The 19,540-nt window shown below is 35.7% G+C and overlaps 1 protein-coding gene across 2 annotated transcripts in view; it reads right to left on the minus strand.

The window, feature by feature from the left end:
* The window catches only part of LOC149830343 (sm-like protein LSM7), a 34,509-nt gene extending 17,397 nt beyond the window's left edge, over positions 1-17,112 (minus strand). The window contains exons 1-4 of one of the 2 annotated variants that reach the window (XM_090015794.1): positions 17,000-17,102; positions 16,269-16,375; positions 15,775-15,856; positions 14,714-14,795 (exon numbers count right to left, since the gene is read on the minus strand). In XM_090015794.1, the coding sequence (XP_089871920.1) occupies positions 14,714-14,795; positions 15,775-15,777 (85 nt within the window). In that variant the 5' untranslated portion in view covers positions 15,778-15,856; positions 16,269-16,375; positions 17,000-17,102. Of the gene's footprint in view, positions 1-14,713; positions 14,796-15,774; positions 15,857-16,268; positions 16,376-16,999 lie in introns of both variants that reach the window. The other variant, XM_090015793.1, reaches the window with a different exon arrangement.
* Positions 17,113-19,540: the final 2,428 nt, after the last annotated feature.

Consider the following 19,540-nt stretch of genomic DNA (forward strand, 5'->3'; position numbering starts at 1 on the left):
GCAAACAAAAACTAAAAATATCATTTCCTTCATTTGGAGATTCAAACAAGACAGTGTCTACAAATCCTCAAAGAACATGAGCTGTTACTGCATTTTTAGAGCCAAATTCAAAGAACTCTAATAAATTTCTATGTACATATTTGGAAACATTTGAAATTATACTAGTAAGCCCCATGTATTATTCTCAATGCCTTCTACACTGTTGAATCAATACATCATGGCATATTTCAACTACATGAATATTATGCCGATGCTACAAGTAAATCCTGTGTTTGTGGGTGCCACAATGACAATATACTACCCTTAAAGCCACCTTTATGCAATCAACAAGCAAACCAGTTAACTGGCTAGTTAACTAGAACCCTGTAACAAAGAGCAACCATGTTTTCCCATTTTTATGGAAACAAGTAATAGCACCAAGCATGAATAAAAGAGAACATTAAGATGGCGATAGAGGTGTCCAGAAGAAGAAAACACATTACAAATGAGAAATCCCAATGCAGATGGTAACAATCCGAGAAATAACATACCTGGCCACATTGTGCTAGCCTAATTCAAGACTTTTTTAATAGACAAGTCTGTAGAGATTGTGTTGTTAAATTGTAACTCATAAGACAATGTATTTTCTATATATTTTTTATATGTATAAAAGAAGATACATATACATATATATTTCATATACATGTACATGTATCTATCTACTTATATATAAAATATATATTTCTTTCTGGTATTAGTTGTACGGTTATTTTAGTCATTCCTTCATTTTACGCATATTCATGCTTTTGAATATGATTGTAATTCTTTCTTTTTTAATTTTTCTTATTCTTGTAATTTTTCTTTTTTTCTTTTTTATGTACTATTTCTGTACACAGTCAGTAGTGTACAACAGTCAGCCACTGACTGCTGTACACATTCAAAAAGAGGAGTCATTGGGCTGATTCTCAACGGCTCTAATTAGAGCCGTTGGAAATAGCTCAACGACTCTTCAAGAGTCAATAGGCCTTATAAATAAGGGTTGTGTGAGCCCATTGTATTAAGTGTATTACAGGAAGGAGTTTTGTCTCCTTAAGCTTATAAACATTGTGCATTTATTGCACTTCTTTTCTTTTGTGGTGTAAAGCATTTGAATGTTATTTTGTGTTTTGAGTACTTAAAGTCTTGAAGTATAAGTTATTTGAAAACTTAATTGTTTGCAAGGATTCTTCACATAGTATCAGAGTCGTTGGGAATTATTAAAGAAGGAAGGTGATTACAACAACAACAACTACGCCTTCATCCCAAAACAATTGGGGTCGGCGATATGAACCAAAAAAGAAAATCATTCTGGGTCTTCCACATGAATCCTTCTCCTCCAATCATTTATATCCAATGCCATGTCCTCGGTGAGGTTCAAAGCATTCATATCCTTACCTATCATCTCCATCCAAGTCTTCCTAGGCCTACCCCGACCTCTTTTAACTAATATATTTTCCCATTTCTCCAACCTTCTAATTGGAGCATCATTAGGCCTTCGCCGAATATGTCCAAACCACCGTAAACGATTCTCTCTCATCTTATTTTCAATGGGTGCAACGCCTACCTTCTTACGTATCTCCTCGTTCTGAATCTTATCTTTTATTGTATTTTCACACATCCATCTAAGCATACGCATCTCAGTTACACTCATTTTTTGAATATGGTCTCTTGGTAGCCCAACATTCCATACCATATAGTAAAGCGGGCCTAATAGTCGTCCTATAAAACTTTCCCTTCAACCGCAATGGCATTCTATGATCGCACAACACTCCAGTTGCACTTTCCATTTCATCCACCCAACCTTTATCTTATGATTTACATCTCCATCAATTTCTCCATACTTTTGAATGATAGATCTCAAGTATTTGAAACAAACATCCACCGGTATTTCTTGCTCACCAAGCTTCACTACACTCCCATCACTACTTCATTGCTTACTAAACCGACATTCCATATATTCTATCTTACTCTTACTCAACTTAAAACATCTTGCTTCCAATGTCTGTCTCCATAATTCTAACTTAGCATTAACCCCAGCTCTAGACTCATCAATCAAAACAATATCATCAGCAAACAACATACACCACGGCACATTTTCTTGAATTGATCTCGTAAGTTCATCCATCACTATAGCAAATAGGAAAGGGCTTAAAGAAGGAAGGTGATTATTGAAGAAAATTGTGTGCCTCGAAAAGTGTGCACCTACCTTTCTCTTGATCCTCGGCGTGAAGACTATATATCGAAAGAATCATACCACATCAAGTAAGCTCTAAAGACTCAGCTTGTGGTAAGATCTTCTTCACTCTATATTCCTTTCTTTTCAAAATGGGGGAAAAAGACTCACTTCTCTCTTAGGTTCAAACTCAATGGCTCAAATTATCATATTTGAGTCGGTAACATGAAAGCACATATCAAGGGTAAAGGGCTTTGGGGATATGTCCAAGGCTCAATACCGGAATCAGAACCAATGATTACTTTGGTAGAAAGAGGAGAAATAAAGATTCTTGAAGGTGAAGAGAGAATCAAAGCGCTTGAAGACTATAGTAAGAAACATGAGGAATGGGAGATGAGAAAATTTAAAATCCAATCATGGATTTTCTCATCCGTTGAAACAAGAATCAATGCCAACATTATCAAATTCAAAAAAGCCTCTCAAGCATGGCAATATCTTGAAAAAATGTACACTTCAAGAGATTTATCCCACAAGTACTATCTTCAAAAAAAGGCCTTGACCCTCCAACAAGGCGAAATTACTATTAGAGAGTATTTCGGAGAGTTATCCTCTATTTGGGATGAACTTGCTATGCTTGAGCCCAAATGGAGTAGTGAAGGCATTGAGCTTAAGCACACACAATTAGAAGAGAATCGCTTTTTCAACTTTCTAAATGGGCTTAGACCCGAATTTGAACAAATATGATCCTCCCTTCTATCCGCCTTTACTTCTCCTTCTCTTGAAGATGTAATTACTAAATTAAGTGGGGAAGAGACTCGTATGGGTATAAGCAAAAATAACCCAAGTGTTCTTGCTACACCTTCCAACCAAGAAGAAGGTGAAGGTGTTAATGTTGTTTTAAGTCCGGAAAACAATTTAAGAACCTACAAACCTCCTCACTTCAAAAAATCAAAATCAATGAGCAAGAAAAAATAATGGGCAAGGCGGAAAAGGAGATTATAGCAAAATTGTGTGTCACTTTTGTAAGGAACCGGGGCACATCAAACCGGTTTGTCCAAAATGAAAGAAGTTGCTAGCCATGGCTACCACATCCCAACCCTAAAAGGAAGAAAGTTCATCTTCTTTCAATGGAGCTCTCTCTTTACATTAAATTATGGAATCGCTTCAACATTTTCTCAAGGGGGCAATTTCCAGAGCCGCCATGTCAATTTTCTCTCCTCCCGGTAAGACTTCTTGGCTCTTAGATTCGGGTGTCTCCTTTCATATGTCTCCAAGTATTTGTTCCATTTCCAAATATTCAAAAAAATTATCTCCATCCTTTGTTACAACCGCGGATGGAACTTCTCTTGAAATCAAATGAATTGAAAATTTTGAAAAACAAGGTTTTTTATCCCAAAAATTAGATTTATACCAAAATTGAACTTAAATTTTCTTTCAGTCTCTCAACTCTCGGACCATGGATGTGATATAAAATTCTCATATGATAAATGTTGGATACAGGATCGTCAGTCCGAGAGGTTGATTGGAGAAGGCTCTAGGAAGGGAGATCTATACTATGTCGACTTCCTTCCAATTCCAAAAAACTTTTTTGTAATGTTGTCCAACATAAAGATATTAATGTATGGCATAAAAGGCTTGGACATCCCAATATTGTTAAAATTTCTTATTTATCTTTTGTTAAACATCTTTGTAAAAGTGATTTCACTTGTAATAATTGTACTCTTGGAAAGAAGTTTATCTTTTAATCAAAGATCTATGTTTACAACAAGACCATTTGAAATTGTTCATTCGGACGTATGGGGACCGGCACCTATTTTATCAAAAGGGGGATTTTCATATTATGTGATTTTTGTTGACGATTACACTAGATATTGTTGGATATTTTTTCTTAAGCACAAATATGAGGTATTTACGACATTCAAAACATATCATATAATGATCAAAAATCAATTTAATGGTGACTTGAAAATTCTTAGAACTAACTCTGGAGGAGAATACCTATCAAATGAATTCAAAAGATATCTTGAGAGTTATGGTATTCTCCATCAAAAATCTTGTCTAAAAACACCTCAACAAAATGGATTAGCCAAAAGAAAACATAGATATATTATTGACTCTACTCGAACCCTTTTCATTTCGCAAAACATACCAACAAAAATTTGGGCCGAGGCAGCTCTCACATTTGTCTATCTCATAAATCGACTTTCATCCAAAAATTTAAACAAAATTTTGCCTTTTGAAATGTTGTACACAAAAGAACCTGATTATAATAAGTTAAGAATTTTTTAATGCAAATGTATTGTTCTTACGGACAAGAATGATAAGCTTTCACCAAAAGCTATCACATGTACCTTTCTTGGTTACTCTAAAACTCAAAAGGGGTTTCGATGTTACGATGTTAAAAACGACAAATTATATGTGTCAAGAAATGTGAGTTTTCTGAAAAATGTTAATGGTTTTGAAAGATGTGAACCTTATGAAGAAAATGTGGATTATTCCTTTTTATTTAAGTTATTATGTAGAAATGATTATGCTAGTGATGATGAGTTCCCACATAATGACTCTAGTGATAATGAAGTTGAGGAAAATAACTCTTTATTACACCCACCTACCTATCAATATATTGACGAAGGAACATCTAGAGATCCTATCATATATTTCCATAGAGATAAAAATAGTTTTAAAAGTGCAATAGAAAAATATAACGAATCTAGTGAAACGACCTCTTCAGATAAGGAAAATCCACGAAAAACTGAGAGAAATAGAAAAGTCCCTTCTAGGTTTATTTCTTATGATTCATTCACACCTAAACATAGAGTTTGCCTTAGCGTCATTCACTCATATGTAGAACCCAAAACTTTGAAAAAGCCAAAAAAAGTATTGAATGGATAGAAGCTATGGATAATGAACTTCGAGCTCTCAAAAAAGCAAAGACCTGGGAATTTCAAGATCTTCCTAAGGGTAAGAAAATCATAGGGTGTAGATGGGTGTTCAAGGTCAAAACCAAGAGCGATGGATCTTTTGAAAGATATAAAGCTCATCTAGTAGCCAAAGGATATAGTCAAGAATACGGGACTGACTATGAATAAACATTTTTCCCTGTTGCACGAATGGTTACTGTCAGATGCCTTATTATCATCGCTTCTATTAAAAAATGGAACATCTACCAAATGGATGTTAAAAACGGCTTTTTAAATGGCAATCTTAATGAAGAAGTGTATATGGATGCTCTTACAGGAATAGAGACTCCTAAAGAAAAAGTACTTCGTCTCCGAAAGCACTTTATGGACTAAAACAAGCTCTCAAGGCTTGGTACGACAGATTTAACTCTGTAATGTTGAAAAATGGTTTCTCCTCATGTTTTACTGACACCACTTTATTTGTCAAAAAATCCAACGCAGGAATAGTAATATTGCTTTTATATGTCGATGATACGCTAATAACCAGAAGCGATTCTAAAAGAATTAAGAGCATAAAGTCTATTTTAAAAGATAAATTTGAAATGTCTGACTTAGGATTTCCTACTTTCTAGGAATTGAAGTTGCATATTCACATAGAGGTTATTTTTTATCTTAAACTAAACTCGCTTCTGAGATTCTTGACAGGTCAGGTATTAGAGATGATAAAATTTGTGAAACTTCTGCTATAGTAGGAACCAAAATGAAAATTGATGATGGAATTCTTCTCAAAGACCTCACTCCCTACAGACAGCTTGTAGGCTCCTTGATATATCTGAGTATTACTAGACCAGATATTTCACATGCAGTCCATACTGCCAGCCAATTTCAACATGCACCAACATCGGTTCATATGAGTGCAATTCTACGGATCATCAGATACATAAAGGGATCGTTGAATAAGGGAGTATTTTTATCGTCTTCCTCTGAATTAAATTTAAAAGCTTATACTGACTCTGATTTGGGAGGTGATCCAAATAACCGTCACTCCATCACTGGCTTTTGTGTGTTTTTAGGAGACTCACTAATCTCATGGAGATGTAAGAAACAACAAAAGGTATCGTTATCCTCTACTGAAGCTGAATATTGAATCATGGGAACTACTATCATGGAGATTGTATGGATTTAACGGCTACTAGAAGATATGGGTATTAATGCAGAAGGGCCCACCAAGCTATGTTGTGACAACAAGAGTGCAATTTATATTGCCAAAAACCACACATTTCATGAGCGGACCAAATACATCGAGATGGCCTGCCACTATGTCCGAGAAGCATATCTAAAAGGAGTCATAGATCTTCCATATGTAACTTCAGAATATGAGCTAGCAAATTTCTTCACCAAATCATTGTGCTCTCCGCGATTTAACTTGCTTATTGGCAAACTTTCGGTCATTATGCCCTAAGTTTGAAGGGGTGTTAAATTATAACTCATAAGACAATGTATTTTTTATATATATTTTATATGTATAAAAGAAGATACATATACATATATATTTCATATATATGTACATGTATCTATCTACTTATATATATAAAATATATATTTCTTTCTTGTATTAGTTGTAGGGTTATTTTAGTCATTGATTCATTTTATGCATATTCATGTTTTTTAATATGATTGCAATTCTTCCTTTTTTAATTTTTCTTATTCTTGTAAAAAAAAAATTTATGTACTATTTCTATACAGTCAGTAGCTGACTGTGTACCGTGTACAACAGTCAGCACTGAGTCACTGACTGTTGTACACATTCAAAAAGAAGAGTCATAGAGCCGTTGGGAATCAGCCCAACGACTCTTCAAGAGTCAATAGGCCTTACAAATAAGGGTTGTGTGAGCCCAATGTATTAAGTGTATTACAGTAAGGAGTTTTGTCTCCTTAAGCTTATAAACATTGTGCATTTATTGCACTTCTTTTCTTTTGTAGTGTAAAGCATTTGAATGCTATTTTGTGTCTTGAGTATTTGAAGTATCAAGTTATTTGAAAACTTGATTGTTTGCAAGGATTCTTCACTTGTTAATGTGTTTTTGTCCTTGAAAACCTGGCATTTTGTTTCAGACTGCCAAACACACTAGAAACAGCCACCATCTCCACACAAGATGTAATTTTTACCCTTACATTTGGCTCAAGGGGCAACAATGTGGGATCCCACACTGAAGTCTTTCCTAAACACCCAAGGTTAATCCGACCAGGACACATCTAGCAAATGGGGGAAGAATGAATATGACCCAAACCAATGCTGAAACTCTTCCTCTTGATGATGCCATGGTAAAGATTTGCTAGATAGATGCAAATTAGACTGCATTAGCAGTACACAAAGAAACAAGCCAACCAATCCCAGCACGAGGACAAGGACAAAGGCCTTAAATATCCTTGGGGGTGGACTTAGCTCCTTGTAGCAATGTTGTCATAGAATAACATTAACAGAAAAGAATCATTGTTACAGCATTTTCAACTTAATCAAATCTGTATTATCAATCAGCTTCCAATCATTGAGGTAAAGAATTAATGTCAGTCTCTTGCAAGAGCTCTTCTTCTTAAGGAGATGGAGATCTTCCAAGAACCGCCTCCCATTTGCTAGTAGTAGACCAGCATTCAACAACCAATAGTTTATGGAATATTGTCAGCAAGGAAATCATTATTGCAATAATGCCTGACCTAGTCGGGCAAGTGGGCTCGAGCCCACCTGGCTTGGCTGGGTCAATAAGGGGTCAAGAGGGGTGCCTTTCCCTCTCCCATGTAACTGTGTAGTGGGGAGGGAAAAGGCACCCAAATTTTAAAGTGCAATAATGAGGAGACCTTCCCCTCCCCCACGCATGGTGTAGTGGGGGAGAGGGAGAGGTCCCTCATTATTGGGGGTTTAATGGGGAGTGAAACCCCCATTTCCCATGAGCATATAAAAGCCCATGGGTCCCCTCTCTCTATCTCCCATTTGCAGTGAGATAGAGAGAAAGAGAGAGAAAGTGGTAGGAAAAGGAGAGTTGAGAGAGGGAGATCGGGCGCTATCCGGTCGCCAAGAGGTAAGCCTCCCTCCTCTTATGTTTCTTTCTTTCGTTCATTCCGTTTTTGTGATGAGATTGATGGCACCGGCGCCAGTAGTTAGGATGATAAGGCTGACAACCGCAAAGGGTTGCCGGCACCTTTGGATTGGGAAAGGACCGACGTGGTCTGGGATCGCCCTGACTGAGTTCGGTCATATCGAGGGCAGGACAGAGAGCCTTTGAGCTCTCTGTCATGGCTCAAATCGAGCCCAACTCGAACTGGGCATGCCCAGACCGAGCCGATCCGAAAAAGAAGAAAAGACAGAGTGTATGCAGACAAACTCGATCTGAGTTTCCTAGATCGAGTCTGGTCGTTGTCGAGCGAGACAGAGAGCCCGATCTCTCTATCTCAGCCCATGGAGCAGACCAACTTGGTTTGGGCTTCACCCAGACTAAGCCAAGTCGTCTGAGCAAGATGAGACAGAGAGTTGAGCTCTCTGTCTCGGCCTGATGCACTGACTGCCTTAGTCTGGATCTTTTCAGACCGAGTCAGGTCAATTAGTGACAAGACAGAGAGTGTTTGCTCTCTGTCTTAGCGTTATTCTAGACCGACTCGGTCTGGGCTTTTGCTCAGACCGAGTCAGGTCTAAGGAAAGAGAGACAAAGAGCGAAAGCCCTCTGTCCCGATATGTAAATGTGACAAACTCAATCCGGGATCACACGGATCGAGTCAGGTCAAGAGAGAGGCGAGACAATGAGCTTTGGACTCACTGTCTCGGCCCACTAGCAGACCGAGTCATGGGTGCAACCCAAACCGGGTCAGGTGAGTCCACACCCAGACCAACTCGGTCTGGGTGAGTTTCGGACCATTCGCAAGTTTAAGTAATAATATATATGTTTAGTGTTATGAAGGAAATTGAGACAGTCATTGTCTCGATTTCCTATCATAAGATACATCCAGTCAGACTGGACTGGGTTTGGATCCTATTGGACAAAATCAAGACCAGATCAGGTTTAGATCCAGTTATCATATTTGGATCCAGTAGGACCAAACCAGAATGGGGCAAGATTGGATCCTGTTCAGACTCAAACCCAGATTGAATCCGTCTGGTTTCATTTTGTGCTAAACTCGAAGTTAACCGGGTTCGAATCGATCATATCAGATCTGGATCTAGTATACAAAGCAGAGATTGGATCAATTAAGGATCCACAGTACAATAGATTTGGATTTGGATCCAAGTTGAGGAATCTGAAACTAAACCAGGAAGGTTCGGTTTGGATTTAACCTAAACCAAACTAGTTCTAGGTTAGGTTCAGTGAGAAGTTCAGATTTGGGGGATCCAGACCCGTTCGAGAAGTGAAATGACTATTTTGACCTTGTTCTACCTATTCAATAATTTGGGCATAACTCTTCACTCCGAACTCGAAAACAGATGAAGTTTGGTATATTGGATTCAGGACTCAGAGAGAAATTTGATTGTCTTGTTTTCATGATCAAACACACGACACAGAAAAATGAGTATTGATAGACCATGCTTGGAGAGGGTAGTTTGGTAATTTTATAAACTGTGAGAAATGTTTGTTTAGCAATTAAGTAGGTCTTTATGTACTAAACAGATCATAATACCGGAATAAGTGACTTGACTGTAGGTTAAAAGTCCAGTGCATGCATATGAGGTAAGGGCTATTATAAGCATTTTTAGTTAATAATACATAATTTTTTTGTTACTTATATGAGTTAGCTTACATGAAATCATGTATGGTTGAGAACATAATTGTATCCTGTGTTTGAAACAGTTGCACTAGAAATGTGTTTTATCCTACATGAGAGATGAAATGAATGCATATGAGTTTATTGTAATGCCAAGAATGATTTCATGTATTTATAAGTTTTCAATATAAATTGCATATTAAAGAGTTATGATATTTAAGACAAAAATATACAGAGAGAAGGTAGAACTACATGCATGAGAACAGAACTGAGTCTTTAAGCAAAGTTCTTTGAGTCCCTTCTTTCAGCAAGGTTACTGCAAGTTTAAGTTATCTTTGCATGCTAGAGTTAACCCCATAATTTTTGGAAGAGACGACGGATGGAAAGGGCTACATGAGAGCCGTCAGAGTGAGAGCCATCATAAGTGTGGGCCAGCGGTAATTTATAAATGTAGTGTAACATCTTCCGCATGCATAAACCTTTTGGTGAATATCAAAACCCTAAGAAGAACTCGAGAAACTTAGTTAAGTTATGAAAAAAATAATGAACTTGAGAAAGCAATAAGTTGCTTAATGCATCCTAGGGATTATGTGTCACACAGCAATTGAGACTCTAGGCAGACCAGGATGTAGCATGAACCACGAACCTTGGAGAGCAGGTATAGATCTCTAGTATGACTCTCCGGCTAGCTACCGGTGAGTCCTCTTTCATTGCAGTGCCTCGTGACTACCGATGGAATCAGAAAGAGTGGTTCATAGTTTGGCCAACATGTAGAATTGGAGTATTCTATACGGGTTGCTACTCCCATAGTAGGCTATTACCAGTATAGCTAATTTAGTACAGTAGTTAGCATCGAGTGGGTGCTAGCTTATGAGTTTTGAGAAGATTAATGGGAGGATTTAAAAGAAACAAACATGTGTGTTATATGTTGTAAAAACTAAATTAATATTAAGGGTTTAGAGCCCACTACAGTTGTAAGTCAAAGTCTTCTATTACTTTTAAATATTTTTTACTGAGTTATAGACTCACCCCCATTTTTAATAATTACAATAAAGCAGAGACTGATGGAAGTCGTCACTTTTTCAACAGGTGTCCTTAGGCAGCTAGATCAAGATGAGACTTTCATTTATGTTTTTATTATATTGAACTCTTTACATGTATGAATGATGTAGCATGTGAAGGCTTGCGATTATGAAACTATGATATTTAAAAAAAATCATGGTTTCGTTGTGCTCACTTTGAATTCTTCCTTCTGAGAAGTAATACATACAAACCCAGGCTCAAGAGGTCCCGAGGTCCCGGATTGGGGTGTTACAATTATGTTTTAACATATTAACCCCTAGATATAGTAGCTCAAGCTTTAGTCTTAGGACAAGCAATAAGATTGCACCATTCCTGCCAAATTTCTGAACCAGATTTGCAATGATACCTTTCCTTCCATTGCCAAAGACAACCCTTCTGGACCATATTTCTCTTTCATTAACAGGGATGAGATGTAACATTACTATGAAGCTTTTAGAAAGTATAGCTATGTTCTTTAGAGTCATATTCTTATTCTAAGCCATGTCACAGGGACTCGCCATGGAGGTCACCGCACCACCCGGTACGATCATTGTGACCCTGGATGCGATCAACCCGCACCCAAGGTTATTTTTGTCCAAAATGGACTCGGTCATCTTTGCTCGAGTACATTTTGGTCCACTAAAAAAAGGGAGGGGTTCGAGAGTACCTCGAGCCCCGCCCTATTAAAAAACAAGGGCTTCCTCGAGCACCCCGCATCCAAGTTATATATATATATATATATATATATTAAAATATTAAAGAAATTTATATATATTAAAATATATATACCCTCCCGCACCCAAGTTTTTTTAAAGTAATGCATCACCGCACCCGCACCTATGAGACATAGATTCTAAGCCTTCACAAACAGGTGGGAAGAGAATTTTGTCTCCAAGAAACTACAATGCACCCTTCCCCTACATATACCCTTTACAAACTCCAAAGAAATGCATTAAAATTATGGGCAACATACTTCTCAACCCTCGGTATGCTAGAAATGGAAATGCTGACCAGCACTATGCTTAATAAGGGTGACATACCTTGCAACAGAAAGGCGTTTGACCTTACATGACTTCATTTTTTGTCCACCCTATTTTACACCTGTGCTCAGTAAAACTCTTCAGAGAAACCCTTTAGGGTTTAGTAGTGCACATCCAGGCACTTCATAGCAAGTTGCCTATCTCACAACTATATGTACTATTTACAGCTTGGTTCGGAGAAGTATACAGTTGCTTTTAGTAACCTTGAACTCAGACACTCCAACAAAGGAGTAATCAAACTCTCCAAAACTGGGGACACATGCGACATATCATCTGCATACAGAAAGTGATAGAATAATTTACACCTGGAATGGAAAGCATCCAATAAATCTCTTGGAACCAGCCTCCTCTAACATAGTCAAATCCCACCACTGCAAGACTATTGGCTGTCAATGGGTTGGATTAGGGCCAGGTCATGGTCGACCCTATTCTGCCCATTTAAATAGTTGCCGGTTTCAAGTTTGAGTTTGGATAGTGATCAGGTGAGACATTAAAGGGCAACAATAGCCCAAAGATAGCCTCCACAAAAAAACTTGTTCTATTTTCAGATCTTAAAAATGGAGATTTGGCAGCTAGCTTCCAACATTTAGAACATCAAACATAGTTAAAGCACATACACGAACAAATCTAACTGGAGAGTGCTTTGTGCCCTCTTGGGTTCTGTGCTTCTGCATGTGTTTTAGTAATATAATTTTTCATTAGGATATTTGAGTTAATAAAAAAAAAATAATAAGGACAAAAAAGCTATGATTCAAAAGTGGAATTTGTCCACAAAATATTATGATAATCTCACATAAGTGAGAAATTGAGTTCCTTGTGTTCATTACAAATTTCTAAAATCATCAGCAACTAACATGTTGATTTAATTTCTCACTTGTATTGACCACTATATTAAAATAAATAAATGTGATTATTTCTGAAAATTTTCCATCAGTATTTACATAATTAGAAAAATAAAAATATAATTTCCTCTACATTTGAACTTGTAGGAAAACAATCACTATAAAATAATTTATAGAGAAAGCAATCACTATAAAATATAATTTTCTCTACACTATAAATTTTTTGTATTACCTCTCCCTCTATTTGTTGAGTTATATACACTTGAGATAAGAGAAAAACAAAAAAGAGTTGTTAAACAGACTAAGTTAAACACACACACACACACACACACACACACACACACACACACACACACACACACACACACACACACAGTTGTAACATACATATTTAACATTTACTGGAAGGGTCTAAGATTCCAAGTCTATGCCACACGGACGCTTATGGGTATCCCACGTTGACATGACAAAATACCAGATACACACAACGACACATTAAGAAAGCAGTCAAACTTGTTCAGACATGGTCAACACAATATCCTCAACCTTATCTTTTTTTTATGATCTTGATTGTTTGTCCTGTATATGTGTGTTTTCTTTCAAACTTTTATCATTGATTACAATATATTTCATAGTTCAAATTGGATTTATTATTTAATGTTCTTAATCACAATGACCCAGAATTGTTTCAGATTTGGTACTTAAGATAATATTCATGCTTCATTTTGGTATATTAAGAATTTTGAATGTACATAATCATACACACATATATACATATATAATATAAATTATATAATACGTATGTATGTATGGTCATGTGCCCATATATTACAAACCTCTCATGTCATACTAAGCATGTCCGTGCCATGTCCCATAATGGTATTGGTGTCTCTCTGACATAGCTCCAACTGCATGTTTACTATACCACATCATATGATTCATATCATACTGAAGAATAAAAAAATAACTTTTAAAAAGTTCCAAAAACAATGATAATTATAGTTCATAATAAGAACTACTAAATTAATACCCATATATAAGACAAAAGATTATGACAAAGCAAATAAATTGACAGTAGGAGCTTATATACACGTGCATGTAATGTGTGTGTGATAAGTATTAAATACAACACAACAAAAATTAAAAAGGAGGTTTCTTAATGTCAGAGGTCACTTTCACCAAAATCATGACGAAAAAAGATGAAACAATGAATCTCCTTCAATCATTTCCTTCATCCCTGTCGTCATCTTCTATGCAGGTCCTGATTCTTCAGTCTTCACTATAACAAGCTAAGGGGTAGAAGTTTTCTTTTTTTCCTAGTTCATGAGCAGGCTCAATAAGACCTTAATAAAATCCTATTTGTACAAACAAAGTCTTGTTAAACTGAAAAACAATAAATTCAAAAGTTCCAAGTACCAAAAAAGTACTCATACATATGTAGTGCATACTTCACGATACCATATCATACTGTATAGTGCACCCACAATGACACGATAACCTCTTTTCTGATATAAGGCTTGCATGACGTATTAAGTTAAATATTATTCTACCATATAGAATGATTTTAATAACATTGAAGCAGACACTTATCCCTGTCCAAGAAAATGACCTGAACTAAAATGAGCACATGTATGAACAACTTATTAGGCAATGTATTTTAGTTCTTCAAGGGCAAGTATGAATGGTAATTGAACTACATAGCAAATTATGAATGCTAAATGGAGCTTCATAACACTGAAATCATGATAAACAGGAAACCATAGCTACTAATTGATACCCATAAAATTCTTAAGAATGGATACCATATTTCCACACATTAATTGTCTAAAATTATATCATAACATAGAAGAATCACAGAAAAACCATACAAATAAATATCATATTTCAGTTACAGAAGATACAGTCCAAATTGAATGCAACAACACTAACCTTGTCTTCCACCAGTAAGCTTGACCTGGACACCCTTGTCAACAAACTTTGCCAAGTCCAGAACTGTTTCTTTTCTACCTGACTGATGGAAATTACACACAAAGATTGAGATAGTTAAAATGCAAATGTCAGAAAAGACTACCAGCATACCTCAATGACTGTTAGAGTATCTTGCCAAAATTCCTGAAGTTTGGACTTTCCATTTATGATGATGAACTACAACATTTCTGGCAACCATTGTCAGCATGAATAGCAGTTCAGATATGCATAGGTCACTTCCCCCATGCCAAGATTACAGACTGAATCACACACATTCATACACCTAAACTAAAACATGATTGAGACACAGACAAGGCAGTCCACACTACAGCAACCAGGAGGAACCATAGAAAAGAAACCAGTAAAGCCAGATGTCTGCCACTTTCCACATGCAACAAAAGCACTAGGAGGGGTGGGAAAATGAGATGTCCAAACAGATGCATCATAATTAACTGAGTACTCAGGACATATTGGCACCAGCTGGAAGGAATCAAAACACACAAATTTTGGTTAAATCACAGGAATGAAGAAAACACATGCCAAGACCAAAATAATCATTGGAGAAGCCACCATCAAGCCCAAAATCTGTGCATTTGAAAAACATATGCTGTTTCTCATCCCCATATACTTCAGTCAGCCATATATATCTCAGAGATCCTAATGTAAGAAATACAAGACCGACAAAATTCAAATATTGTTGGCACATTCAAGATGCAGGTTTGGATGACCAATCCACAAATTCCTGGCTTTTAGAACTCACTTTAATAGTAGGAGTTTCAGAAAGTCCAGGAAGTCCTCAATTTTCACAACAGCAAGGAACATCCCCAGTTTAGCAGTCCCAAAAAGGATAACAATGCAACCAAGGGAAGCCTTCTATAGAACCTAAATGGCATAAGCGTGGGTACCATAAGCTTAATGCTTTTGCCCGAAACCCCACAACAGATGACCTAAAATATCCACAGTATGTAAGCATTTGAAAAATCAAATTCCTAGGATCTCAAAATGCAACCACTCAGACTTACCATTTTATGGTGTCCGCTTTCTTCCTTGCCAGAATAAAGGATGTCAAATTGTGAATGTATTCAACAATATAAACTCAAACACCTGCAAGATATAATTGATAAAAATAAATAAATGTGAAGATATACTCAAATGCAAAATTCTTAAATATCAACATTCACAGAAAAAAATATCAAACTACAAAAGAAGCATAACAGTTTTGGCAAAATAGATTCAAATGTGACAGTACTACATTTCCAAATTTAAGAATAATCGAATATGGATAAATAACTATAGAATGCAAGTGACATGCCCATGGAATGTGCATTTAATTGAGTCAAAAGATGCTCTAATAATCTATCACTGTTACTAGAGAAAAAAACTTTAAACAAACCAACCTAAATAATACACACTGAGAATCCTATTCTCTTAGAAAGTAAAATATAACACTGAAATACTGAATCATATATACAACAACAGTACTTCACAAGCTGGGTAGAAGGTATAGAAGATATACCAATGTTGAGGAAACTGTCGAGGCGTAGCAGACGGTACCTAACTATGAAGTGAAGCGGCAGCCTCAAGATGTAAGGAATAAGCCTTACAAATACATATTAAAAAAACCTAGCAAATTTTAAAAGAAACTATGAAAAAATCAAACAAATAGAAACAAATGCACTAACAACCAAATGATAAACTGGACTCACAATATCAACAAATAAAGCACATGCAAAAACACTTTTATATACATAAAAAAAGGAAGCAATTACACACACAAAGAACATGCAAATACACTTTAAAATACACAACAGTTACCTACAAAACAAATTCTACCAAATTTCTTTCAAGCAAAAACACAAAAACCATGTAAACAAACATCAAGCTATTCTTTCAAATATGCACATACTAAAACACTGCTTAATGACAACATGGGTGCTGCTAAATAACTGAAAAAGACTACTAGAAGACCAGTTCGGTACCAAAATGTGGTTTGCGTTTACAAATATTTGCCAACGCTTAATCTGAAATTTTGGTTACAGATATACGGCAGTGGTCGTTCTCAATTATGTGAAATAAAATCACAGACTAGCAAAAACTGGCTACTTTGCTATATTCTTTCTAAAAGCACCCAGTCGAGCACACGCATACACTGCTCACACATAGGGCAGGAAAAAGAAGAAGAAAAAAAGAAGGGCAAACCAGAGAGAGGAGGAGGAGGAGAAGAATAAGATGTGAGAAAAAGCATACCTGTAAATTCTCTGGTGGTGGGGAATCGCCGCAAGCGGCCGAGAGGGAAAGGGTTGCCGGAAGATGGGATTTGGGAGGGGAGTCGTAAAGGAAGGGGAGGCCTAATCGTCGGGGCCACTTCCTTGAAACACGTTAAAAAGGGCAAAAAAAGAGATGACAAAATAAAACCCATTATTATTTGTTTAAAAATAAGCCCAAAGAAAGCCTAGAAAGGGCTCCACTCATCTGGGACATGTGAATGTCACCAAGTTGACTGGACTGGACGTCGCAAGTTCGAAACCCAAATATGGCATCCGTTGTTTAATATCTTATAATTTTTTATGATTTTTTAGCCCTAAAATATAATTTTTAAATTATATACTTATATTTAACTTGCTAAAATCATAAAATTAACTAAATATAAGGTGACATCAACATGGGTCTGGACTTGGTCGATAGCCCATCGATAAGACCTAATTATGTTAAGTAAAATTTGAGACATTTATTTTTTTTACTTTTAAATTCAAGCAAAATTCAAGTTAAATTTAAGCGAGATTCGAAAGCAAATTTGACTTAAGACCATCGTTAGATCCGTCTCGGAACGTAGATCTTGTAGGAGATCTATTTTCTCAAAATCTGATAATGGTTGGCCCGAAAATGTATTTTCCTGAAATGATCAGCCTCTATTTTTTAACTTTTTTTCTCGTTTGGATCGGACTGAACTCGCTCCATTGGATTCGTGTTAATATGGATCTACAGCTAATCTATAACCCAAATTGACTAGGATTTGATCCAGGTTGAGATCCATTCGAATATCGGATAAAGATTTGAATCATGAATCCAATTTAGATCCATAATTCATCCTTGTTATTTTTAAAACTAAAATAAATTTAAAGTTTAAATTCAACTGACTTTTAATTAAAGAATAAGGATGAGGTAGAGTTCTACCTAAGGTAAAACTCTACCTTATATGAACACCTAGAAGAGGGTGTCCCTCTAGAATATTCTTTTGAAATATAAAAATAATAAAAATAAATTAAAAATCTAGAAGAAGATAAGGAGGTTAGAAGCCCTAAATGGGGACTAGAAGGCGGTGCCACCCCTCTCTAAAAGTTTTAAAGGAATTATAAAAAAAGGTTAGAACTTTTCTCCCTCTATAATTATTTTCCTAGAGAGAGAGAGAGAGTTGAGAAAAATAGAAAGAGAGGAAGGAAAGAAAAATCGTGAGATAGGAAAGAGAAAAGAATAAAAAAATAGAGAAAAAAAGAAGAATAAGAAAGCATCTACGATTTTCATCCTCTAGTATTTTTCGTAACTTCGAATCAAGGTATGAGTTTCTCTTTTAATTCACATACGAAAGGAAATTGTATAAATCGATTCAAGTATGGGTTTAAAAAGAAAATATAAAATATGATCATATATATATATATATATTCAAATCTGCCAATTTTATGTTCATGTATTTGAAACATAATATGATTATTTTATGATTTGACGATTTCATGCTCATGCATATATATGTATTTATGATTTGTTGATTTCATTGCATCTGAAAATATATATGTATTTCAATCCTGCTGATTTTAAGTTCATGCATCTGAAATAGGTATTTCTTTTCAGTGGCCGCTTTCATGAGCATGAATATGATCCCATATAATTGTTGATTTTATGTCCTTGAATCCCATACATGAATTTTCCATAGTTGCCGATTTTATGAGCATGGACCAAATATGTTGATTATTCTTGTTGCCGACTATATTTGAATTCGATCTACATATAGTTCAGGTCATGCCCTGAACCTGATTTGTAATATATATATATATATATATATATATATATATATATATATATATATATATATATATATAAGCTGATATCCATATGTCAATTGGTTCTAGTTATGAGTCTGATATACATGTCAGCCAATTTACATTGTGAATCATATATGTATATGTCAGTTTGACTTTCCTTCTTTTCGAATATGATTTTATATGTTTTTTTCTCTTAGTCGACTCATGTACATGAAGCTGACCATGTACATGAATCTGACAAGCAAATATATTTTTTTTGTTGATCGAATCATGTACATGAATCTAAGTAGAAAATATATATTTTATGTTGGCCAACTCATGTACATGAACATGATCATGTACATAAATTCGACAAGCACATATGCATATTTATGTTAGTCAATTCATGTACATGAAGCTGATCATGTACATGAATATGATGAGCATACTTGTGCATATATCTTGTCAACATATACTTATTATTTTTCTATAAGTTGATTCATGTTCATGAGGCTGATCATGTACATGAATACGATCAACATGCTTGTATTTTCTAATCAGTCGATTCATGTACATAAAGTTGATCATGTACATGAACCTAATCAGTACATTATATTTTTATGTCAGTCAATTCATGTACATGAGGTTAATTATGTACATGAATCCGATTAGCACTCACGTATTTTTGTGTTAGCTAGTTCATGTACATGAAGTTGATCATATACATGAATTTGACCAGCACTTAAATATTTTATGATTTCGCCAATCCATG

This window comes from Nuphar pumila, chromosome 8 (assembly GCF_984573655.1).
Source record: "Nuphar pumila chromosome 8, dmNupPumi1.hap1.1, whole genome shotgun sequence".
Classification (NCBI taxonomy): Eukaryota; Viridiplantae; Streptophyta; class Magnoliopsida; order Nymphaeales; family Nymphaeaceae; genus Nuphar; species Nuphar pumila.